At 40.7% G+C, this 26912-nt stretch overlaps 1 protein-coding gene across 2 annotated transcripts in view; it reads right to left on the bottom strand.

The window, feature by feature from the left end:
• Positions 1 to 26912, bottom strand: part of rab15 (RAB15, member RAS oncogene family) — a 224357-nt gene that overhangs the window by 179292 nt on the left and 18153 nt on the right. For both annotated transcript variants that reach the window (XM_069917397.1, XM_069917398.1), the window contains exon 3: positions 25577 to 25616. In XM_069917397.1, coding sequence (XP_069773498.1) covers positions 25577 to 25616 — 40 coding nt within the window. The remainder of the gene's footprint in view (positions 1 to 25576; positions 25617 to 26912) is intronic.

Genomic DNA, 26912 nt, shown 5'->3' with positions numbered 1-26912 from the left:
AAGAGCTGGTTGATGCCACTCACTTTTGGGGTGACCCCTTAAAGCGACTCCTTGTCCCTGCTTAGTAAGAGTCATTTCTGTCAGGTGACCAAAGCCCCTGGAGTAAATCCACACAGACAAGGGGAGAATGTACAAACTCCTCACAGATGACGCTGGGTTTGATCCTCAGACACTGGTGATGTAATAGCACTGTGCTAACTGCCACCCTAGCAGTGGGTTTGAGCATCAACTCTCTCCTGTCAAGTTGATCTATAAACTTGGGGGAGAGGGTTAATTATTTACAATGTTATTGTTCGCGTGTCAGTGGCTCCGTGGAGCAGAGAAAACTGCAGGTGTAACCATGGTTCATTGTTTTCAGAGAATGTGACTGAAAATAACATAAAATGCTTTAAGGTTTATATATTTATGCAAGACAAGTTTGTTCATTGTAAACACAGTATAGTAATTTTGTCTTTAAACTCTCTATTCTTAATGTAGGTGTATTAGGCATTGCAAGAATAAGTCTCAAGCAAACAGAAATACACTTATCCAGCATCTACCAATCCCCAAAGGTACTGGATACCAGAGGTTTTACTGTTTAAGCCATCTTTGATAATTGCACACACCTTTTTCATCAGTCCCAGACTAAAGAGCAGTTGGGCTCCACGTTATGATCTCATGCTTCTCTCAAACCATGGACAATCGCAACTACTGCATATTAAATCAAGAGAAGGATGCTAAATAAATGAAAGCTGAGGAACCAAAATATTTGACAAGTGACTGCACAAACAACTGACAGTAAGGAGGCAATAGGGAAGATAGCAAAATATGGTGTTCATTTTTTTTTTAAAAAACAAAAAAATGTATACATACAGCAAGCTAATAAGCCTTCCGGCTCATGAGCCTGTGTTTCCGGCTCATGAGCCTAATTAACCTACAAACTTTGTAGGTTTTGAAGGTGGAAGGAAACCAAAGCACCCAGAGGAAACCCATGCAGACAAGGGGAGATGTACAAACTCTTTACAGAGAGTGCCAGGTTTGATCCCTGGTCATTGGTGCTGTAATAACACTGCACTAACTGTGCCACCCTAGCGTTGGGTTTGAGCATCGTCCCAAAGGAGAAAAGAGAATTAGGGAGGCAAAGAGATTTGGGGAGAAGACTTTGGAGCCTAGAACCCACAGAGTCATGGGGGAGACAGAGCTACCAATTAATTTTGGGAAGCTCATGAAGACAATTGAAAGAGAGCAGATAATTCAGAACATGAAAGTACAAGAGAATACAGACCAAAGGAAGGGTTGAGAATCTGGAATGATTTGAATTTTAACATTCAAGCTTCACTTTAATCACAATTCAGTGCAGAAAAGGGATGGTTAATGGAATAATCTGTTGTATTGCAGTAATGAAGAAATATATTATTGCAGATAGAAAAGAAATGCAACTATGTCGTAGTTGGTTCTTGCTGGTTTGTTGTAAATATATTCCATGCTAAGTTATATGCACAACCTCTGACTCAGACAGGACTCCAAACATCAAGGTGAGAGGAGTTAATCAATCTTCTTTAATTTTAGGTTTCTGGCTGTTGGAAGTTACAACACAAATAGACTGGAATTGCTGTAAAAGAAAACTTAAGTTGAAGATAGAAGAGCAATGGATTTAGAATTTTGATGGAAAAGAGTTAACATAAAAGAACAAGGATGAAAACACAGGTTGTAATGAGTTTGCAGAAGGGGATAAAACATTCAAGCCCAAAGTTAGAATTGACCAATAGCTGGCATGTTTGAAACAGGCGAGAATAATTAGAGTGTTGGAAAATGAGAGAAAGCCTTGCTTTTCTGAGGCAGGTGATAGGTGTACCAAAAAAATAAACAGCTGCTCATTTTTTTTTTTAAATGGAGGCAGACAAGCTGGGTTGTGTTGGAACAACATCTAAAAATACTGGAAAAATTCAGCAGGTCCCACAACATCTATAGGAAGTTAAAGGCAGTCAACATTTTGGGCCTGTGCCCTTCATTAGAAAGATGTAAAAACAGGCAGATGTCTGAATAAAGAGATGGAAGGGGGAGGAAGATAGAAGAGGAGGAGGGAAGGGGAAGAGGAAGAGCACAATACAGGTGAGAGGGTAGAAGCTGAGAAGTGGATAGGGAGTGGGCAGATGGAGAAGGCAGCTAACCCTCTGGTGGAGAGAAGGAAGGTAAGGGGATGGGGAGCTGGAGGACAAAAGACAGAAGGATATGGAAAGAGGCATCAGGGAGGAGGATAACAAAAATTGGAGGTTGATATTGATGCTGTCTGGTTGGAGACTGCTGAGATGAAATTAATACAAGATATTGTCACTCAGTTGTGTTGCTCAGCTGGCAAAGGGATGTTGGTGGAAGGTGGCAGCCAGGAAGGATCTGTCGCACCAAAGAATTGCTGTTGGAACTCAGCAGGTTAGCATGGACAGAAAAGTTTTCAAGTCGAAACCCTGAATCAGATGTGTAGCATCCCTGACTGATCAATAAATGATTTCTTACCATGAATGTGATGATAATTCACTTTATTGTCATTTTACTAGTAAACCAGCCAATGAAATACAACCAGCAAGCAACTGTGCAAATAAAACCAACAGCAACGAACTGTTAAAAAGTACTGATTTTACAATGAAGTGCAGTACCACTCAGCACTAGGATTCAGTGTTCAACATAGTCATAGCTTCATTTAAAAAAAATCTCTTCTTGAACCTATTGGAGTGCGATCAAAAGCTTCTCTAGCATCTGTCCAATGGGAGAAGAGCAAATAGTCTGAGATTTGGGTATGATGAGGTTTCTCGCCCTGGCCAGACATCGATCTCCATAGAGGTTTTTGATGGTAGACAACTGGATGCCAATAATCCATTGGGCAGTTTTCACGGCCCAATGGAGTACCTTATGATCTTGTGCAATACAATGCCCATACAGCATCGAAACACCACATTAGCACACTCTCAATTGTTCATCTATAGAAACCCAACAGTATCCTTGGACAGAAGTAGATCTACCTCATGCACCTCAAAGAATAAAGATGTTGTTGTGCCTTTTTGATCAGAATTGAGGAATTCAGGGACCAAGTGAGATCTTTAGAAATATGGATGCCAAGGAATTTAAAGCTTGAGAATAGGATGCCTTTGTGTTGCTAGGGGCAGAGAATAATTTGTAGCTTCTGAGTGATATATACCCCTTAGCAGCTTTGCTAATTCTGCTCATAAAGTCAAAGCTTGATTCAGAATTGACTAACAACTTGACAATTTCCATTCATTAACCAAAGGTGTAATTAACTGGGAGCAATTCATGGAATTATGAAGAAGGAAAAAAATATATCTACACCAAGAAAAGTATAAAGCATTAACTCATTAATTCAGAACAATCTAACACTTAACCTACAATTTAGGACATAGAACACCACAGTACCAGTATGGGCCCTTCAGCCCACGATATTATCTATCTGTCTAGAAGCATAAGGGACAAAGGTTGGGGAAGGGGCCTAGTGCACAGGTGTATGACTTAGTTGGGCGGCAGGTTTAAAAAGGGCAGGACAGCTTACCTTGCTTTTCAGTTGGTGAGGAGTCAAGAGAATTGCCGCAATAATTGTGAGTAGCTATGGTTTAAGCTTTTATTTAGACATGTAGAGGGACTGAGTGGGTGGAGTAAGTGCTTCATGAGTACATAAAAAGAGAGACAGCTGGGAATTGATTTGTGTGAGACAGTAATTGGATAATTAGGCTAATTGGTAGAGGGCCAATAAAAGGAGGGTGAGCAGAGGCTGAGCTCCTAGTGAGGTAAGGTTTTTTTAAAAAGTTTTTCTTTAATTACTCTAATTTAAATTGAAGAGTAGGTGATGGAGGCAGTTAGGGCAGTCGAATGCTCTGATTACAGGATGTGGGATGTCTGGGACAGCATTGATATTCCTGATGACACCACCTGCAAAATGTGTATCCAGTTGCAACTCCTGGAAGGCTGAGATAGGGAGCTGGAGTTGTAGCTGGATGAACTGCAGATCATAAGAAAAGCAGAGGCAGTGATAAAGAGTTATAGGGAGGTAGTCACCACCAACAGTCCAGAAAATGGGTGACTGTGAGGAAAGGAGGGGGGAAGAGATAGGCAGTGCAGAGTATTCCTGTAGCTATTCCCCTCAACAAGTATTCTGCTTTGGATACTGTGGGGGATGATCAACAGTGGATGTTATGGAGGTTGGGTCTCAGAAAGGAAGGGGGGGGGGAAGAGAAGGGCTCTTGTAATTGGGGACTTGCTGGTTAGGGGAGAAGATAGGAGGTTTGCTAGATGAGATTTTGGCTCCTGGTTGGTATATTGCCTTCTATGTGCCAGGGTCAGGGATCTCTCTGATAGAGATCATAGCATTGGGAGTGGGAGGGGCCAGAAGTTGTCATCCACATGGGAATCAATGACATAATTAGAAGTGGAGATGAGGTCCTGAAGAAGGATTACATAGTTAGGGAAGAAGTTAAAAAGCAGGACCTCAAGGGAGGCAATCTTGGGATTGCTGCCTGTGCCACATGCTAGTGAGGGTAGAAATAGGAAAGCTGTGAAGCATGAATGTGTGGCTCAGGAGCTGGGGCAGGGGTTTAGATTTCTGGATCATTCGAATCTCTTCTTGGGAAAGTCTGACCTGTACAAAAGGGATGGGCTGTACTTGGCCTGGAGGGGGGAACCAATATCCTGGTGGGCAGGTTTGCTAGAGCATTTGGGGAGGGTTTAAATTAGTTTGGGTGGGGGGGGGGGAAAGTGTTGGGAATGAGTGTATGGAGATTAGGGAGGAAGAACACATACATTAGAGGGAGCAAAACATAAATAAATGGAGGGAAGGAAGAAAAGGTAGATGTAACAAAAGGAGTATATGTGGAGGTATTCTCTCCAGTGCATATATTTTAATGCAAGAAGCATTGTAAACAAGGAGGATGAGCTTAAGGCATGGATGGCCACATGGAAATATGATATTGTGACCATCAATGAAACTTGGATGCAGGAAGGGTATGTTTGGTTGATAAATATTCCAGGATTCTGTTTTAGGCATGATAGAATGGGGAATAAAAGGTAGAGGAGTTGCATTGCTTATTAGAGAGAACATCACTGCTGTGCTGTGGCAGGATGGTTTGGTGGGATTGTCCAGCGAGGCTATTTAGTTAGAATTGAGAAATAGCATGGGCATGACTACATTAATCACAGAGTACTATAGACAACTAAATGGGCTGAGGGAATTAGAGGAGCAAATTTATAAGGAGATTGCATATGTGTAATAAACACAAGGTGGTAGTTATGGGAGATTTCAACTCCCTGAACATTAACTGGGATGCCCATACAGTAAGAGGGCTGGATGAGGTAGTTTAAGTGTGTTCAGGAAAATTTTCTTAATTAATGTGTAGAGGAACTGACTCTAGAGGGGGAAGTATTGGATCTCCTATTCGGGAATAAGATGGGTCAGGTGACAGAGGTTTGTGTTGGGGAACACTTTGGGTCTAGTGATCAATACTATTAGTTTTAAGCTGGTGATGGAAAAGAATAGAGGTGGGCCAAAGGTTGAGATTCTTGATTGGAAGAAAGCAAATTTCAAAGGGATGAGAAAAGATTTGGAGAGTGTGGATTGATTAGGATAAGATATTTTCAAGGAAGAATGTAGCAGATAAATGGAGGATATTCAAAGGAGAAATTCTGAGAGCACAGAATTAGTTTGTCCCTGTGAGGTTTAAGGAAAGGTTAGAAACTGTAGGGAGCCTTGGTTTTCAAAAGATATTGGGAACTTGCCTTGGAGGAAGAGGAATTTGTACAACAGGTATAAACAGCAGGGAATAGGTGAATTGCTTGAGGAATATAAGGAGTGTTTTAAAAAAAAACTCAAAGAAATTAGAAAGGCAAAAAGGAGATATGAAGCTGCTTTGGCAGGCAAAGTAAAAGTAAATCCAAACGGATTCTGTTGGTACATTAAAAGTTAAAGAATAGTGAGGGAAAAATTGGACACCTTGAAGATGTTGGCGGTGCGGGAGCGGGGGCAGGGGGCAGGGGGCAGGGGGGAGGGGGGAGGGGGGAGGGGGAGGGGGGTGGTAGGCTCTGTGAGAAGTCAGATAAGATGGGAGAAATTTTAAATGATAGTTTTCTTCAGTATTCACTAAGGAAAAGAACATTGAGCCAGATGAAATGTGGTAGGGAGGTCATTGGATAATATAAGGATTAATGAGGAGGTAATGTTGGCTATATTGAAAAAGGTTAAGGTGGATAAATCTCCAGATCCTGACAAAATATTTCCAAGGACCCTGAGGGAGATTAGTTAACAAATAATGGGGGCATTGACAAATACTTAAAATGTCACTGGCCACTGGGGAAGTGCCAGAGGACTGGAAGGTGGCTTATGTTGTTCAGATGTTCAAAAAAGATCCAAAAGTAAACCTGGTAATTATAAGCCTGTAAGTCTGACATTGGTCAAGTCTAACAGGGAAAGGTTGTGCAGACTGGGGCTTTTTTCTCTGGAGCGTAGAAGATTGAGAGGGGACTTGATAGAGATGTTTAAGATTTTAAAAGGGACAGACAGAGTAAATGTGGATAGGTTTTTTCAATTAAGAAAGGGGGAGATTCAAACTAGAGGACATGGTTTAAGATTGAAGGGGGAAAATTATAAGGGGAACATGAGGGGAAATTTCTTTACGCAGAGGGTGGTGGGGATGTGGAATGAGCTTCCGGCAGACGTGGTCGAGGCGGGATCATTGGTTACATTTAAGGAAAGACTGGATAGTTACATGGATAGGAGGGGACTAGAGGGGTATGGACCGGGTGCTGGTCAGTGGAACTAGGAGGGTGGGGATTTGCTACGGCATGGACTAGTAAGGCCGAACTGGCCTGTTCTGTGCTGTAAGTGGTTATATGGTTATGGTGGTGGGTAAATTAATGGAAAGTGTTCTTTGAGATGGTATACCCAACTATTTGGAAAGACAGGCATTGATTTGGTGTCGTCAGCATTGTTTTGTATTTGGTAGATCATGTTTAACAAATTAGTTTTTCAAGGAGGTTACTAAAAAGGTTGAGGGGAAGGTGGTGGATGTTGACTATGGACATTAGTAAGACTTTTGACAAGGTTCTCCATAAGAGGTTAGCAAGCAAGGTGGAAGATTTGGGTATTAATGAAGTAGTGAAATGGATTCAGCAATGGTTGGATGGAAGATGCCGGAGAGTAGTGGTGGAAAATTGTTTGTTGAATTGGAGGTGGTTGACAAATGGAGTGCGTCAGAGATTGATACTGGGTCTACTGCTGTTTGTCATGTATATTAATGATCTAAAGGTGGAAATTGATTAGTAAATTTAGATGATACAAAGGTTGTTGGTGGTGTGAACAGTGAGGAAGATTATCAAAGCTTGCATGGTGATGTAGGACAGTTAGTGGGCTGGAAGATGGAGTTTAATACTGATAAGTGTGAGGTGCTACATTTTGGTAGGACTAATCAAAATAGGTCATACATGTTAAATAGTAGACAATTGAGTGCAGTGGAACAAAGGGATTTGAGAGTCATGGTACATAATTCCCTGAAAGTTGAATCACATGTGGCTAGGGTGGTAAAGAAGGCAGAGAGATGGGGGAGAATGGGGAGTAATATATTGGCTTTCATAAATCAGAGTATTGAATACAAAAGTTTGGATTTTGTGTTGAAATTGTAAAAGGCATAGATGAGGCCAAATTTGGAATATTGTGTGCAGTTTTGGTTGCTGAATTACAGGAAGGATATAAACAGAATAGAGAGTGCAGAGTAGGTTTATGAGAATGTTGCCAGGGTTTGAGCAGATTGGGATTTTATTCCCTGGAGCATAGAAGATTGAGGTGATTTGATAGAGGTATTCAAAATTATAAGGGGAAAGAGTCAATGTGGATAAGCTTTTTCACTGAGTGGGGGAGATTCAAACAAGAGGGCACGGATTGAGTAAAAGTGGAAAGTTTAGGGGAAATATGAGGGGAATTTCTTCACAGGGTGGTGGGGGTGTGGAATGAACTTCTGGCAGTGTAGTAGAAGTTAGATTGATAATATTCAAGTTGGATAGGTATATGGATGGGAGAGGTGTGGAAGGTTATGGGCTGAATGCAGGTCAGTGGGACTAGGTGGGAGAAGATGTTTGACACAGACGAGAAGAGCTGAGCTGACTGCTGTAAATGGTTTTATGGTTGCGCCAACCGATGGAAACCTCCTCCACAGAGGAGCACCAACTTGTGTTCCATCTGAGGTCTCCAACCTGATGAGATTAACATTGACTTTCTGGTTTCTGTGAGCCTATTTCCCATTCTCCCTCTTCCCTATCTGTTTTCAGATCTCTACCCTCTTCCCTCTCCATTCATGTGCCCTCCCTCCCTTATCCATCTATTGCCACCTGCCTCTGGGACTGTTCCTTCCCATGCCCCACCCCCACATTTTGTTCACACCTTGAAGGGCTGAAGCCTGAAATGTTGGTTATGTATCTTTACTCTATAAGATGCACAGTTTGACCAGCTGTTTCACCCAGCATTGTTTTTTACTATAATCTAACCTTTCCCTTTCCCACACCCAGAACCCTCCACTTTTCATGCATCCCTGTCTATCAGAGTATTTCAATTGTCCCTAATGTTGGAGAACAACACCTGATATTCCATCTGTTATCTCCAATCAGGCAACATTAACAAGACTTCTCTAATTTCCATTAACCCCTTCCTCATGTCTTTCTCTTTCCCTATCCCTCTGTCTCCTTTCCTCCAGCTCCCCACCCTTTCCCTTCCTTCATCTATCAGAGCTACACCCTCCCCATCACTTCTCAGCTATTTTTGCTTCTACCTCCAAACTGTATCTTCATGGCCTCTTACCTGTTAGCCTGCACTCTTCTCCTTTCTCCCTCCCTCCCTCCCTTCTCTCCTCTGACCCCCACCTTTTCATTTAGGCATCTGCCTTTTTTCTTCAAAGAGGACCCAGACCCGAATAATTGGTTACCCTTGACTTTGTATGGATGTAGAGTGAGCAGCTGAGTTTCTCCAGAACATTTGTGTATTGTGCTTGACCTTAAAAGATGCCAATTTTTCATTATAGTGCAACTTCCTTGTCTTCTGGATTCACCTCCATTTCCACTGCTTTCAATCTGTCATATGGAATTTGTTGAAATGTGGAGTCAAAAATGTAGCACAATGTCTGTAATTCTACTGTCCTAATCAGAATGTAAAGTCTTGGTTTGGTCAGGCAGATGTGGTTGGTTCAACCTATTAAATGAAGAATGGCCATGGTGAGACTTCTATTCCTGAGTGTTGAGAAGAGAATGGTTGGAAAATCACACAAGTAGCACTGTAAATTTCCCATGTCTGTTGGGGGAAGGGAAAATTGGAGAGGGAGAGGGGGAGGGAGAGGGGGAGGGAGAGGGAGAGGGGGAGGGGGAGGGGGAGGGGGAGGGGGAGGGGGAGGGGGAGGGGGAGGGGGAGGGGGAGGGGGAGGGGGAGGGGGAGGGGGAGGGGAGTTCAAATTAATCTGAATGAGTCAGAAAGAATGATTATAATTGGCATTCTGCCATATTGCACTGTCTCTCAATATTAATTTCAGAGTTGTGTGATTCATCTATGGATCAAAGTTAAAGCTATGCAAGATTTTGAAAAATGCTAAATTAATCCCACATCTATTTCCAGGGTTTTTAATCCGCTCAGAGCTCTATCAATATTCCAATGAGTTGTTGCTTGAATAACACTTTGCTGATTCAATTTGATGAAAGTAATGTGCCGGAATTCTCTCATACTGTGAAGGGCTCAAGCCTGAAATGTCGGTTCTGTGTCTTTGCCTTTACTACATAAAGGACAATGTTTGACCTGCTGAGCTTCTCCAGCAGTTTGGTTTTTTGCTTCAACCACTGTCGACAGAATTTTGTGATTTACTGCTGTCCTTTGTAGAACTAAAACAATAAAATAAATGAAAAGTAGTAGCAGATTTTATTTTGCTTTTCAATCTGTGACCAGTTCTGATGTGCAGTCCTCGAGCTCCACAGCATAGAAACAGCCCCTTTGGCCCACTCGTTTATGCCAAGCACTTGCCTGCTTTTGGCCCATATCCCTCTAAAACGTTCCTGTCCTCATAACTGTTTAATATTTTTTGTGTTATAATTCTCCCCACTTCTATGACTTGGCCTCAAACTTATCAGTTCCACGTACCCACCATGCAGAGTGTGGAGAAAGTGTCTCATAGGTCCCTTTTAAATCTTTCCTCTCTCACATCAACTCTATACTTTCTAGTTTTGGATACTCCTATCTTGTGATTCTGTGCCTATTTATCTTAATTTATCCCCCCTCATGATCTTATAAACAGAGGTTATAAATAGTCTCTCCTTAGCCTCTTTCTTTCAAGGAAGAATCATTTCAATCTTTCCAGCCTCTTATAATTTAACCTGACCAGTCAATGTTTTTATTTATCTTTTCTGCACTCTTTCCAGCTTGTCAGTATCTTTCCAACAGTTGAGTGACCAAAGGAGGACAGTAGTCCAAGTCCATTCTTGTCTACATCTGTACAGTTGGACAATTTTATTTTTTGACTGAGTACAGGACTGAACCCAGTGTGGGATTTGACAGCTGCTAGGTGCTGTAAAATAGTGCTGGACTAACACTAGGGAACTTTGACAGCTGTCAAAGCATGGGAATCACATGCTGTAAGTCTGTGGGCTTGCAGGAGAGCGAGCCTGCAGCTGTTGATCTCTCTACCAAAGGGGAGAGCTGGAGGCATGCCCTGAGAAGTTGAACCCCAGTGTGTTGGTCTGCAGGCCATTGGTCTGAGTTGCTTTGTTCATGGGTGGTAGCATTGCTGTCTGGAGCTGTATGTCAGTGTGCTCACCCTGTAGTTTCAGTGGGAAAAGGAAGTCTGAGCTACTACTCTGTCTGTGGGTGTTAACACTGTTGCCCTGATAAGTTTGGGGAACTCTAATAGCCAGTGTGCGTGGGATTGAGCAGTGCATCTCCCCTCCTCTTTCAAGAGGAGGACTTGCAACAGGAGTCATGGGACCATTCAAGCCAGTGTCCAAAAGAGAGGGCTTGGGTGACCGAAGGTCACTTGTTAACCCTAAAGAGGGCTTCAGAGGTGTGAACCTCATGGTGGCCAAGAGATCACTGTAAAATTCCCTGTCGAAGAATAAAGATGGTTGTTGCACATTTGCAACTCGAGCTAGTCTCGTGTTTCCCTGACTGGATTGAAAGACTATAGGGATGATGGTCATATGGATGCAGCCTTAAACTAAAAGACCAGTGGAGAAGGAAACAAATAATCCCAAGCCTGGAGACCAGACTTTGGGACGTGATGGCTTTGTTTTGGGAATTTTAGTGATGGGGGGGTGGGGGGGGGCATTTTGGCTTGGACTGTGATGGTCTGGGTTTTTTCCACATGCCATATAGTAATCTGTTTGTATAGAATTGCCATTAAGGCTGGTATTTGGGTGTTAAGTTTACTGGGTTAATTCTATTATTAGTTTGTTAATAAATTTTGTTAGACTTAACACATTTGTTTGTCTTCCAATTGCTGCTGGGGAGTGTAATATATGATCACTGCTCCTGTACTCAGTGCCCTGACTTGGACAGTGGGTACAGATCAGCAAATGGTTTGAATAAATGGTACAAGGGTGCTCTCAAAACTTCCTCGAAGGCAAAAAAAAAAATCATTACCAATTATGAAAATTCTTCCAATGACTGCTGAAGATGAAAGAACGTGCAGAAGGGAATGGAGAACTTCTGGCCTGTTCAGCATGAGAACACGTCCAATGTGAACAGCAGAAGGAGTGTACTAACTCAAATGATCCAAGCACCCACCCTGTCAGCCCTCTGTTTGCCCCACCTATGAAAGGGTTCCCACAGTGATTGTTACAATTCCATAAGAATGCACAAAACTTGAGTGGAGCAAGCTATCCTTCATTCTGAAGGACTAAGATGTGAAGGCTGTCAATATTTTAAGGTCCTTTGAGTAGCTTCCAGAGAGGATAATTGAGGAGCAGCTTTCATTTTTCATGAACTTGTAATGTGTTTTGAAAACATTGCTCCATCTATTTTCCTCTCGCCAACTTTCTGTGGATCAAAGCCTCCAATTATATAGGTCTTAATATTCATGCAAGATTATTAAGGTGGAAATTTTTTTTGAATATTTTATTGAGAATTTTTCAATCAACATGCAGTCAAAATGAAGAACAATCAAAGAAAAACATCAATATCTATAAAATCAAAATATTTCAAATATTGATCTGCATGAAAGTAAGAATTAAGAATCAACATGTGATTCAATTATTTTAAAGAAAAATTACAATAATACTACAAAAATGTAAATTTAATGTTACAGTTGAACCAAAGGGAGAGAGAAAAATAAGAGGAACCCTCTCCCTAGAAATGAGAAAAGTAAGAAAAGAATAAGGAAATAATTGGCTTCATCTGGGATAAACCCACTGCCATCAAGGGACAGATAACCTGATTTATCTAGGGTCCTCAGCACTGCAAGTACCTGGGGAAGAGACAGAAAGGGGGAATCATTAAAGATTTACCCTCTATGTTCCTTGCGTATGAATTCCATATTCTTGAAAATACATAATACCTGTTTGAGGTTATAGGTAATTGTCTCCAGGGGAACACAATGATGCATTTCTATCTTCCTCCAGGCTAAACCTGGTTGGGAATCAGAATTCTAAGTAACTGCTATGCATTTCCTGGCCTCTGCTAAAGCAAGCTTAATGACATTTTAATTGATATTTTGGCAGCCTCTTCTAAGTTCCCCAGTAAAAATAATTCGGGTGCTGAAGGGAATCGAATTCCAGTAATTTTTCCAGGCGATTACCCAAATTTACCCAGAAAGGTCTCACTTTAGGGCATGACTAAGACGAATGCAAGAAAGTACCTATTTCTTGTCCACATTGAAAACATTGGTCTGATATTTCCAATTTCAATTTGTGTAACTTTTGTGGAGTAAGGTACATCTGATGCAAGAATTTGTATTGCACCAGCCAATACCTTTCATTAATCGCACTGTCCTGACATGGATCAATTTCTATACCCGACTATGATTCCCAAGGTGGAATGTATTTAATGTTTCATGGAACTATAGTTTATTGTACATTAATTAATGTTCAATATCTGATCATGCTGAAGTAAAAATGCCTTCAAATAGATGTTGCATATTTATTCATGATGAATTTTTGATAAAAGAACATCCTTTCATAACTAACATCCCTTTCACAAGGGAGCTTTTATCTGTTTTTAAATTTAAAATAAGTGTGAATACCTGTAGTTTTCTACCAATGTTCAATTGGAGTTTGGCTTTTTAAAAAAAATAATAAAAAAGAGAACATTTTTGGTGAAATATCAATAAAAGGAATTATGCTTGGAAAATAGTTGACACAGTAATGTAATCTTAAAGAAACCCTGATGTGCAGGGTTAACCCATTTTAGTAAAAATGTACGGAAGAAATAATAGTTCCTTGTTTTATCTTAAAGCTTGTTTGTATGATAAAATTGAAGGATATTTTTCACACTCTCAGTCCTCTAAAAATGTTTATATAATTTAATTTTTAATTTAAAAAAAATTTAGACCAATGGTTTTCAAGCTTTCCACCTTGAGTAATCCCAATGACATAGCTTTTCAGTGATCAGTAAGGGATTGTTTAAAGTGGGATGTGAGTGGGAAGGGAAGGTTGAGAATCACTGTTCTAGACCCAGTTGTTACTGAAATATTTGGCTTGAGAAAAATTGTCATTGGCCCATTTCCAAACCTTGCACATAACGAGTTAATGAGGTACGATTAAAACAGTGGTTTTCAAACTTTCTTTCTACTTCTATCTCCTCTTGAGTAATCCCTTACTAATCACTGCACCAATGATGTAAGGGTTACTTAAAGTAGGATGTGAATGGAAATAAAAAAATTGAAAATCACTGATTTAGCCATACGCACATCAACAGGCTATTTTGGCCCATGTGTCTGTGCCACCCAATTGACATAAAACACCCAGTACTTTTCAAACACTTGGTGGAAATTGGAGCCCTCAGGGAAATCCCATGCACACATGGGGAGAACACACAAACTCCACAGACACCATGGGTTATAGCTGGTGCTGTAACAGCATTGTCCTTGCATCCTCTGCACTAACCGTGCCACCCCAATGTTGCTGTCCTTCTTGAAACCATCACCGTTAACAGTTTTGATTGTTTGAAAAAATGAAATACTTTTTAAAGTTCACGTGAATGAGGTTTCAATATGAACTTTGGAGGACATCTTCCTATTGCTTATTGAAAATGCAAACACAGTCCTTCCACAAACAGCTGAGTTTTATGTGTGAAGATCATTGAAATGTATAAGGCCTCAACAAGTTAAATCGCAGGGCAGCATTGATCCCAGTTTTTCTCAGAGGGCAAAATGCTCTGAGACATCAGTGGGGGGGAAAAAGTGAGGAATTTATTCAAGTCAATGGGACTGGGCAGAATAATAGTTCGGCATGGGCCACATGGGTCAAATAGCCTGCTGCTGTATTGTAGTATTCTATTGTTTTAGTTTGAATGGAAAATCATACAAGGAAAATCATGGAAGCAGACTGATGTCTTACATTTGCAAATCAATCATGATGGATGAGTGCTTGGAAATATTATTTGGAAGTTTTATTGCAGTGCAATGATTCAAAACGTGATTTCACAATCCTGTTCATAGGGATTACAAGATGGAACACCAGAATCTACTTCACTTCTGTGCATTCTATTCCTTGTTGACGCTGTGTGTTACTGCACGTGTGGAATACTGGCTAAATTTTGTTGTTTCTTCCCCTTGCCTGAGGTAATTCTGTGTGTTTCCCTGCATCACTCTACAATTTTCATAGATACACCATTGAAAGCATCCCATCATGGTATGGGAACTGCTCTGCCCAAAGACAGAGTTGTGAGCATGACTCAGACCAACCCTCCTTCCCCTCCATCGACTTCATCTACACTTTCACTGTTTCATAAAAACAGCCAACATATTAAAGAACTTATTCCACTTTGGCCACACTCTGTTCTAACAACTTCCACCAAGATGAAGAAACACCAGGTTCAAGGACAGTTCCCTGCTGCTATCAGACTCCAGAATGAGCCCTCACTTGTAAATTTAAGTTATCCTTGCTCCATTCTTAAATGATCTCTTTCTGTAATTCTGTAATGCTTGTGTGAGTTAACTTCCTAGATCACACATAAAACAAACCTTTTCACTGTACCTCAGAACATGTGACAATAAAATTGAAGCCAAACCCTATCTTTAACTTTATTTGTACTTGAAGGACAATGATTTGTTATTTACTCACATCAAAGACTACAGTCACAAAATGTACTTTTTTCAACCTTTTGTACATATTGAGAGGAGTGAAATTTAACAACAATTGCAAGGGTATGGCTGCACTAGTGGCAGATCAGTCAGTATTTTCAGGTGGCCAATTGCCCTGCATGTAAAGCCGCATGTTTAGGCAATATACGGCGGTTTTGAGGCCACCTGAATGTGTAGGAGGTGCTTTTTTTTTAAACTTTATTTAAAGTTTCATGACATGAATAAAATAAAAATTACATTTAAAGAAATAATAAAAAATAAGATAATAAAAATTAGAATACTACATCATTAAACTACACAAATTAACCCCCCCAATAATTATAACACAACATTAATCATCTAATTTAAAATTAGTCCAACCCTCCCCCCAAAATAAAGAGTGAAGAATTAATTAACAATGTTGTAAATAAAATAGAAAAAACCCCACTTACAAAAAAAGGATAAAACTTAACAAAAAAAATTACTAACAACAAAAAAGTATCAATACTAAAATAATACCCTTAAACATATATTTTAATCAAACATAATACATGTATTTAACAAATTAAATCCACTTTAAAACTAAGTTCAAATATTAAAATCATATATAAACCACATATCTGTTATACAAAAAATCATAATTAATAATACATAAATACAGAATTTCCATTAATACCAAATTTCCTTTATAATTCATCGAGAGAACAAAAACATCCCTTAGAAAAACAATCAAATAAATTTTTTATTCCCTTCCCTTCCCCTTACATAAAAAAAGAAAAAAAGAAAAAAAAGTTCAAACTCTTATAAAATTCTCCATATTCTTCATTTATAACATCTTCAAAATTCTCTATCAAAATTAACTTAATTTTATTAAACTCTTCTCTCTCAATGTATTTGTACTTAATTTTCTTCTTTTTCTTCTTATCACCTTTCCCCTCATCTTCCTCTTCATCTAATTCAACATCCTTAATTTTTTATCTTCTGTGACATCATCCTCTTAAAAAGAAAGCAAAAAATTGAAAAAAAAAACCCCAAGAGAAAAAAAAGGAGAGAAAAAAACCTCCTAATTCCCTCTCAATTACAATCAGAAAACAAAAAGAGTTAAAAAAAAAAATTATTTAAAAAAAATAATTAAAAAAACCTTCACTTAACCAAAAAATTAAAAAGAAAAAAAAACAGGTCGGAGGTCACAACTACCTCCTCCTGTTTAAACCGCCCAAAGCGGTAACTCCCCCAAAATATTGGGTGTGAGATAACTCACAGATAGCTGATGACTTCTGGAAACTAGTGCCCACCCAGTTCCCTCTCCCATCTCACATTTCATTAAACTATCATTATTATTTAAACTATTTAAACTCTTCTCAAAAAAAAAGATAAAAGATTTATTTTTTTAAATCAACGTTACCACTTCAGTCACCATTGCTTCCATTTCTTTTAAAAATCTGGATCCCACCTTACATCTCTACTCTCTTTGGAGACCTTGAAGGACTACATCGTTCCTGAAACTGCATGATTGGTAGAGACTGAGCAAAGTCCATAACCTCTTTAGGATTGTCAAAGAACTTTGGCTAATTTCCATCCTAAAAAATCTTCAGTACCGCAGAATACCTGAATGTTGCCTTATGTCTTTTTTTCCACAACCATTCTTTCACAGAATTAAATTCGCGTCGTTGAAACATAATTTCTTGACTCAAATCTTGATAGAAGAAAACAGGATTATTCTGAACCATCAAAGGAGATCTATTTTGCTGGGCATTTCTAATAGCCGTATGTAAAATTGTCATTCTGTCTTCTTCTTTGGCTTGGCTTCGCGGACGAAGATTTATGGAGGGGGTAAAAAGTCCACGTCAGCTGCAGGCTCGTTTGTGGCTGACAAGTCCGATGCGGGACAGGCAGACACGATTGCAGCGGTTGCAAGGGAAAATTCGTTGGTTGGGGTTGGGTGTTGGGTTTTTCCTCCTTTGCCTTTTGTCAGTGAGGTGGGCTCTGCGGTCTTCTTCAAAGGAGGTTGCTGCCCGCCAAACTGTGAGGCGCCAAGATGCACGGTTTGAGGCGTTATCAGCCCACTGGCGGTGGTCAATGTGGCAGGCACCAAGAGATTTCTTTAGGCAGTCCTTGTACCTTTTCTTTGGTTCACCTCTGTCACGGTGGCCAGTGGAGAGCTCGCCATATAACACGATCTTGGGAAGGCGATGGTCCTCCATTCTGGAGACGTGACCCACCCAGCGCAGCTGGATCTTCAGCAGCGTGGACTCGATGCTGTCGACCTCTGCCATCTCGAGTACTTCGACGTTAGGGATGAAAGCGCTCCAATGGATGTTGAGGATGGAGCGGAGACAACGCTGGTGGAAGCGTTCTAGGAGCCGTAGGTGGTGCCGGTAGAGGACCCATGATTTGGAGCCGAACAGGAGTGTGGGTATGACAACGGCTCTGTATACACTTATCTTTGTGAGGTTTTTCAGTTGGTTGTTTTTCCAGACTCTTTTGTGTAGTCTTCCAAAGGCGCTATTTGCCTTGGCGAGTCTGTTGTCTATCTCATTGTCGATCCTTGCATCTGATGAAATGGTGCAGCCGAGATAGGTAAACTGGTTGACCGTTTTGAGTTTTGTGTGCCCGATGGAGATGTGGGGGGGCTGGTAGTCATGGTGGGGAGCTGGCTGATGGAGGACCTCAGTTTTCTTCAGGCTGACTTCCAGGCCAAACATTTTGGCAGTTTCCGCAAAGCAGGACGTCAAGCGCTGAAGAGCTGGCTCTGAATGGGCAACTAAAGCGGCATCATCTGCAAAGAGTAGTTCACGGACAAGTTTCTCTTGTGTCTTGGTGTGAGCTTGCAGGCGCCTCAGATTGAAGAGACAGCCATCCGTGCGGTACCGGATGTAAACAGCGTCTTCATTGTTGGGGTCTTTCATGGCTTGGTTCAGCATCATGCTGAAGAAGATTGAAAAGAGGGTTGGTGCGAGAACACAGCCTTGCTTCACGCCATTGTTAATGGAGAAGGGTTCAGAGAGCTCATTGCTGTATCTGACCCGACCTTGTTGGTTTTCGTGCAGTTGGATAATCATGTTGAGGAACTTTGGGGGACATCCGATGCGCTCTAGTATTTGCCAAAGCCCTTTCCTGCTCACAGTGTCGAAGGCTTTGGTGAGGTCAACAAAGGTGATGTAGAGTCCTTTGTTTTGTTCTCTGCACTTTTCTTGGAGCTGTCTGAGGGCAAAGACCATGTCAGTGGTTCCTCTTGTAAAATGTAAAATTGTCATTCTGTCACAATAGTTTAAACAACGGATCAAAACAGATCTTGGATTCTGTCCTGAAAAAGATTTTCTTCTTAAAACTCTAAAAGCACGTTCCAGTATTAAACCTTCAGGGAATGTATCCTGTCCTAACACTCGTGGAATCCATTCAGTAAAAAATTTTCTTGGATCTGGTTCTTCTATGCCTTCTGGCAAGCCAACAATTTTCACGTTGTTCCGTCTAGATTGATTCTCCAAATAATCAACCTTTTTTGCTAAATTTTTATTTTGGATCTGCAATGTTTCAATTATTCTATTTTCATCTTGCAGTTGATCCTGTGCATCGACTAAACCTTGATCACACATTTCAAATCTTTCAATGGTTTCAAGCTTAAAAGCTCCATTAATGACTTCCGCCATCGCATTAATCTTAGAAATAAACAGGTTCACAAAATTAGCTAAGTGACTCGATACAGAATATATCTTATCTTCAAGATCCTTAACAGACATTTCAACAGAAGTAGATTTAGGCATAATGGGGTCTTGCTGTACCTTAGAGACCACGGGATCTTCTGACCCTTCCCTTAATTTAGTATCTTTTCTAGCAGTTTGACTTCGTATAAAAATCCCTCTCAAAGTCCCTCCAGCAATGCCAGGAGACTGAAGATCAGAGTTATCTTTAAGCCAAATCTCTTTAATCATCTTCACTGAATCGATGTCTGGAAAAACCGTTGTAATTAAAGATGCATTTTGCAGCGCCACCACTGTAGCAGTTGAATGACAGCTCTTTAACTCTCCAGCTGGTGGCGCCCCAGCTGATTCAACTGTCAAAGTCTGAGTAACAGCACTCACAGTGGCCGTTGTGTGAAATACTGGCACCCGTCCAGCTCTTTGGTCTGAAAGCTGTTGAATGCGATCTTCAAAGAGCCTCACCGGCTTAAAACGGAGTTTCAATGCCCAACTCTGTACGTTTTCCTCTGGATCCATTCTACGCTGAGTCCTGGCTTCTTGTAAACAAGTAGGCTCAGACAATTTCAGAAAATGTAGTTTTTTAACAGTCTGTTGATGTTTTCTTTTACCTTTTTTTTTGCATATAAACCATTAGGCACTAATCCAACACCTCTTATTATTTATAAACTTTTAAAAGAACTTTAACGGGCACTTAAAGACAAAACAATAAATCAGAGTCAGGAGAGGTCTGGAAGGCACGTCTGTTCCCTACGCCATCTTGCCACACCCCCCGCAGGAGGCGCTCTTGAGGCGAGCTACGTAACCATCCTCCGAAAGGGATAATCAGCTCAGCTCAGTGGCTCCCCCAGCCACCTGAATGCAGCTGGCTGAAAGCAGATGTTAAAGGGTCAGGCTGCTGACCACAGCTGACACTGGGCAGGAGCCCCAGTGTGCTCAGAGCCGCATCCTGTGCAGCTGTGTCCTTCAGGTGGCCAGTTTTGCGCTTTAAACGCTGCCACCTGAACGGCAATTTAAAGGGCCACTTCTGCTTCTTCAGACGCATTCTTAGTGTAGAATGCACCTGAAAAAGCCGTGTCTCACCTCAGTAGAAAATAACCTATCATGCTTTGATTTTTGTTCTGGTTGAACTTCATTGAATTTGGTTTTAGAATATGGATAATTCCTGCTTACGCAGGAAAAAATGTTTTGCATTAATTTTCAAAAAAGGATATCAGATAGTTAGATATATCCACAGTCCAAGTTGACGCCACATATTTGAGATGCTTCCTAACAAAACTAGGGTCTCAAAATGTAACAACAGTAAAATCCCTGTTATCCAGAATCCAAGCAACCAACAAAAAAATTGCAAAAGTAAATAGATAAAAAAATGCGCGTTTAAAATTGGCACCCCTAGTGTTCAGTGCTCCGTGGTGCCACTCCTTGCTGCGGACCTTTCAGGTGCCAGACAGCGCCTTCAGCGCTGCCACCTGAATGTCACTTCATGTACACCTGCAGCTGGCTCCAGAGCCACATTCTCCCAGCTATTCCACCTGAAAGCTGGGGGTATGGCCTGGGTGGTGAGGATCCTTGATGACAGAGGCTACTTTTTGGAGACACCGCCTCTTGTAGATGTCCTCAATAGAGTGAAGACTAATGTATGTGATGGTGCTGGTTGACTTCACAACTCTCTGTATCCTCCATATCAGACAGTGATGCAACCAGTCAAAATGCTCTCCACGGTACATGAGTAGAAATTTTCAAGAGTCTTTGGTGACATACCAAATTTCCTCACACTCCTAATGAAGAACAGCCATTGCCAAGTCTTCATGATTGCATTGCCATTAAAAGCCCCAGGCTAGATCTGCAGAGATGTTGACACCCAGGAATTTGAATCTAACTAAATAGTGAAATGTGTGATTTCAGAACTAAAGTTAAAATCCCATCCACATATACATTTTTTTAAACATTTCCTCAGCTATAACATTAAGGCTCTCAGAGAACTTATTTAGACAATTTGGAACTAAGGTGCTGTCTGATCATTGAGCAAGCAAAGGTAAGCTGGGGGATGGAAAGAAATAAACAGTAATGTTTTGGTTCAATGGAGATGGCAAGGATAAAAGGGGAGGGGCCAGGTGATCAAAGGACACTGGACAAATGAAAGTGGGACAAGTGGAGAGAGACCACACGGGTGAGGTTGAGTACAGAAGCTGGTAAAGGACAGAGGAACACAGTGGATCAATGTGGGGATTACCTGAAATCGGAACATTCAATGTACATATCAGGCAGTGATAATATTATTCCTTAAGGTTTTGCTTGGCTGCACTCTGGCAATGCAAGAGGCTGTGGACAGAGAGGTCTGTGGGAAGAGCAACTAAAATGGTAGGCAACTGGGAGTTCCAGATTGCATACCAGGGCTGAGTACAGGTGCATGACAAACAGTTGCCCATTCTACATTTGGTCATATCAGTGTAATGAATGCTGAGAGATGTCCTTTTACTTCTTGGCCTCTCCCAGCCCTCAGCCCCTCCTTTTGCGTCTGCATTCTCCCCTTCTCAAGAAAAGCTCCTGACTGAAAACAGTGGCGATCTGTTTCTCTCTATTCATGCTGCCTGATCTTGAGTTCCTCCAGCTTCTCTTTGCTCAAGGTTTCAGCATCTGGACTTGTGTTTCTCAGCTGACTGTTGGATTATTTTACTTCCCTTCTCATCACCACCCCCCAACACCCCATTGTTATACTTTTGGTTAATCATTCACTTTGATAATGTTGTGGGGCCAAGGTTAAAATGCAAGCCCTGACCAAGTTTGAATGACACCTCACTCTTATCTGAATTGAAGGCCATCTGCCATTCCATGGCTAGTTGATCAAAATCCCATTGTAATCTCAGAAAACCTTCAACATTGACCACAATACCATCAATTTTAGTGTCATTTCCACATTTATTAAATAAGCCATCTCCATTTTCATTCAGATGTTTAATATTAATGATGAACCCAGTACTGATCCCTGCTACATACCATTTGTCACAAGCCTCCACTGTGAAAAGCAACCTTCCATCACCACCCTTTGTCTCCTACCATCAAGCCAATGCTATAACTGATTGACCAGCTGACCTCTGATCACGTGATTTAACTTTCTGGACAATTTTTTAGACACGTGGAGCCTTGTCAAAGGCCTTGATTAAGTCCACGTAGACATTGTGGACTGTCTCGCCTGGTCAATCTTTCTGGGAAAAAAAACACACAATCAAATTTGTGACACATGACTCCCCATGTACCAAACCAAATCCGGCCTCTCAAAATCCCCTTCAACAAGTTTCCCACCACTGATGTTCGCTCACCCGTCTGTATTTCCCAGTCTTTTCCACTCTCATGTTTTCTGGCACCTCACCCACGGCAAAGTATGATACAGATATTCTTGTCAGGGCCTCTGCAAATTCTTCGCCAGCTTCCTACATTGTCCTAAGTTACATGTGATCAAGCCCTGGGAATTCATCTTCCCTTACGCTTCATATATGACTTATAATATTGAGGTCATTTCCTAAGTTATTTGACTCAAGGAATGATTCAGAGAATATTTTTAAACTGTATTTAAAATAGAGAATACTATTGATGCGGCCAACAGCTAAAGTAGCTGATTAATTTTCAAAATGAATTTAAACCACATGGAGATACTTCAGATCTCTCTTTTCAAGAAGAATTTTTTTTATAGCAGACAATCCATCAAAAAGTAAAATTTTTCTATGAGCAAAATAAAAACATTGGATTCAAATGAATATAGACACCTTCGGGGTACAAGGCTTTGTTGAATATATTGAACAAGGCGTTGTGTAATGTGACATCTGCTTGAAAGTGATTCATACCAGAAAATAAATTGATATTAATCCTGATACATATCCTTGAGAATTCAAGCTCTGGTCTTTTGGGAAAAATGAAACAACTCAAATTTTCTCAGATGACATTGCTACTGTGTTTGAGAACATTCAGAACATTGCCCCAATACAATGATCTGAATGCTCAAATGTTATTTTTCCTGTAAGCCTTGGAAAAAAGGCTTTGATATGTACATAATTGCACAATAGGTCATATTTGAAGACATTGTAAATATTTTGGGCATGCAAATTTTACTGAGAATAATTTGTGGGTATTATTCTCCCTCAAATAAACATTTTGATTGATTCAATTGGTTCAGCAAAAACAAATTATTGATGCTAAATTTTCAGCCAAAATGTTGTAATGATAAAATATTCATGACAAAATATTGATATGTGGGATTTGTGATCAACAACCATAAATGATGCACAAAGAGTTACTCAAAACAAAGGACAGTTCAGCTCATAAACAGGCCTTCCGTGTGACTACTGGCATCCCGGTTAATTGGCCATGCAGTGCCCTTTGTTCTGTTTCCTCTGGGCCACCTTTAACTGGGACGCTGACTGATTTTTCACTGAATACAACTCATCCCTTGGGATCGAAGAGTCTACCTTTGAATGGAATGGAATGGATCAAAGTTGTCCTTTTTTCACTGGTTTAATCGACCCACCAGCATCAGCTGATGCCGGGGATATAAGTAGGGGTAGAGGCCATCAATCTCTGGCATCATTTGACGCTGGCATGCTGATTTTTCTTTTCCACTGGACCCTTAACTCCCTGTTAATTCCTGAGACAAGGTGCCAGTGGAAAAGGGGCTTATCTAATCCCATCTGCCAATACATGGTCTGTATTTTCCCTTGTTGGATATCATCATTACTTGGAAAACGTCTGGTGTGAATGTTACTTCCCACCTTTCTTGCGCATGCCTGGATATTGTCCAGGTCTTGCTGCATTTTGTCGTGGACTGCTTTCTTATCTGAGGTGTTACGAATGGTATTGAAGACATTTTCATTTCCAATTTTCAGCATTTTCAGCATTTTCAACTTTTTGTATTTCACGACTGCCCTACAATTTGTGAATGCACAGCCTTGGAGCTCTCAAATGTGAAGCTCACATTCTGATCACAAAGTACAAAGGTTTAACTCTAATAATAAGAAAGCTACCTTTCAAAGAGAACTTGACCCATGACCTCATCCCTTTGCTCAAGCTCACAGTTAGGCCTATTAAGGTGACGATCCCAAGCTAGTCTAAGGTTCAACTTGTGACCAAATATTAGGCCAATGTTGTGTTTCATAATAATGCTATTTCCAGCCCAAAAGATTATTGAATAATTCCTCTGTCAATCAAGACTGCTAACTGCACTGTGATACATTACTATTAACGTTATCTGTGAACATCCTTCTGTCACAATAAATGAAAATCAAAGAAATCTGTAGATGTTGAAAGTCTGAAACAAAAATTGTTGCCTAACCTGTTGAGATTTTACAGGATTTTGTTTATGCTGGAGTCACAGTATTTTTACTGGAGCATCATTTTTAATTGGGAGCACTCTCTGTCATTTTGTCCACAAATTATCACACTTCTTATCTATAAATAAGCTATTTTTCAGGTAAATCTTCATAGATAAGAGAATTCCAGAGGAATTGTTCCCTCCAGGACTCCTTCGTACATACAGCCCTTCACACTAATTGTCCCCCGGTACCTACCACTGTGAACGCAAGAATTGCTCCACCTTGACACACCTCTTCTCTCCGCATTGTTCGAGGCCCTAAACAATCCTTGCAAGTGAAGCAAAACTTCACCTGTGAATCTGCAAGGGCCATTTACTGCATCCAGTGCTCTTGTCGTGGTCTCCCCTTCCCCTTCTCTTCATCCTCGTCTCCCATTCCTCAGATTCCTGCCCACTTCCCTTTTGTCTCTTGTCAGAGCTATCTTTCTTACCCCTTTGCCCTCTATCACCTCTCTTCTACCCTTGCACCTGTTACCCTGTGCTGCTCCACACCATTCTCCTCTACCTGCGCCCTGACATGCCTTTTTTTCTTTAGGCTTCCGCCTGATTATCAGCATTTTCGATAAGGGATAAGACTGAAACATCAACTACTTTCTGCTTCCAGTAAAAACTAAAAATGCTGGTGAAACAGTGTCCTTTATATAGCAAAGGTAAAAATACATAACCGACGTTTCGGGCTTGAGCCCTTCAACAAGGTTTGGAAAAATGTCGGCAGGCATCCCAGCAAAAGAGGTGTGGTTGCAAAGGCAGAAGGTGATAGCTGGAGAAGGGAGCAAGGGAACAGCAGTGATCAAGGGGAGGAAGGGAAGGAAGGAGGAGGGAAGAGGAGAGCAGATTAGAAGAAACCGGAAAAATCGATGTTAATGCCATCTGGTTGGAGAGTGCCATCTGCTTCCAAAGGATGCTGCAATATAGTTTCTCCAGCATTTTTGCATAATTCAGTGGACTCTGGCATCTGCAGATTTTCTTGTTTAGCTTCTTAGTAAATCAATATTGATATTGTGTGATAAACTGTTCACTGCAAGTCTAGGCCTAATATTGGCCCATCTCCAACCTATTAGCTGATACAGCACTGCTAATGAGCATTTCTGGAGCCTACAGTAATCTTGGATAATGGTCCTGAACAACAGAATCCATTGTAAATACATTGGTATCATCATATATCAATTGAATATGTTTAGTTTTTGAAAATAACAGAAGATGTTATAAATAGCAAAAGCAATACAATGGACATTTGAACCTACCTTGTACTTGGTCTTGTAAAGTTGTATTTTCATATAGAACCTAGCTTTTGGAAAATCACAGTTAGATCCTTTTATCTTGCTCTTAAAGTTGTGCAAAATTTTATAATGTGGCATTTGCACAATAACGCCACTGCTGATACATTCTGCCAAAAATGGAAATGCTGGTCCTCATTCATAACCTGATCTAGAGAAAAGTAAATGAGTATTTTTGGGTGGCACAGTTACAGTGCAATGACCCAGCTTAGAATCAGTGCTGTCTGTAAGCAGTTTATACATTCTCCCCATGTTTGCGTGAGTTTCCTCCAGGTGCTCTGGTTTTCTCCCCCAACCCTATGTATCTAAAAAAAAAACAGAGATTGTGGGTTCATTGGTCTATTTTGGCAGCATGGGGGGGGGGGGGGGGGGTAGAACCTCTTATCATGCTGTGAATCTAAGTTTAATAAATTCTTTATTCATCATCTTGTTGTAGTTTAGTTCTGCATGCAACAGATCTGATACCCGAGTGGCTTGGAGTGGTGTACAACAGTTAAGCTTCTGTTATCAGTGTCCTGTCTACTTGCATGGACATGCACTACCATTTAAAGAACAGCTCCCAAGTTCTTCTGGTACTCTGACCCACATTTGCTCCTATCCCTGCTTAAGATAAATTGTCTGAAAATGCATCCAATACACAAAAGTGCAGGAGAAACAGCATGGTCCGCAGTGTGCAGAGGAGGCATAGGGGTGGGGATGTCACGTGATGAGGTAGAGTCAGGAAGTGGAAATCTGGCTCTCTTGGGAATTAGTTTAAAAAGTGCCAAATAAATACTCTCAACGAAAACAGTAGAAAACTGCTCAAGAAATTTTATAATGATTTGAGAATGTCACCTAAGGAAAGAATGTCGCTGGCCCGTCAGGAACGCAACACGAACATTGACAAGAATGAGAAAGAAGGCCTACCGCTTCAATGGATCTGGGAGTTGAACTGAAAGCTCCCCCCTGACTGACTTAAAGGGACCGTTAGATGCTCTACATGCAAGATGAAGACGTTGCAATGCGCAAGCACGGGAAGATGCATATGTGCAGATCAGAAGAATTTCAAGATGTTGCTGGATCAGGCAGCATTTTTTTTCTGGCTCCAACAATTTTCAACTGGTACAACAAGAAGAAATATATTTATCTGAATCCCAGGCCAGTGATGAAGATGAAGAGGAGGAAGAAATAATGCAAGTAAAAGTTTCCAAAGATAAAGGTAGAAAACTTAAATTGCAAGAAGAGGATTGTACAAATGCTAAACTACTGAGAGAGATGAGAACAGAAATGAAAACTTCAAATAAACAGATGAAGAAATAATTTG

This window comes from Narcine bancroftii, chromosome 2 (genome assembly GCF_036971445.1).
Source record: "Narcine bancroftii isolate sNarBan1 chromosome 2, sNarBan1.hap1, whole genome shotgun sequence".
In the NCBI taxonomy this organism is placed as follows: domain Eukaryota; kingdom Metazoa; phylum Chordata; class Chondrichthyes; order Torpediniformes; family Narcinidae; genus Narcine; species Narcine bancroftii.
The sequence above is the reverse complement of the archived record's forward strand: the minus strand, read 5'-3'. Positions and strand labels throughout refer to the sequence as shown.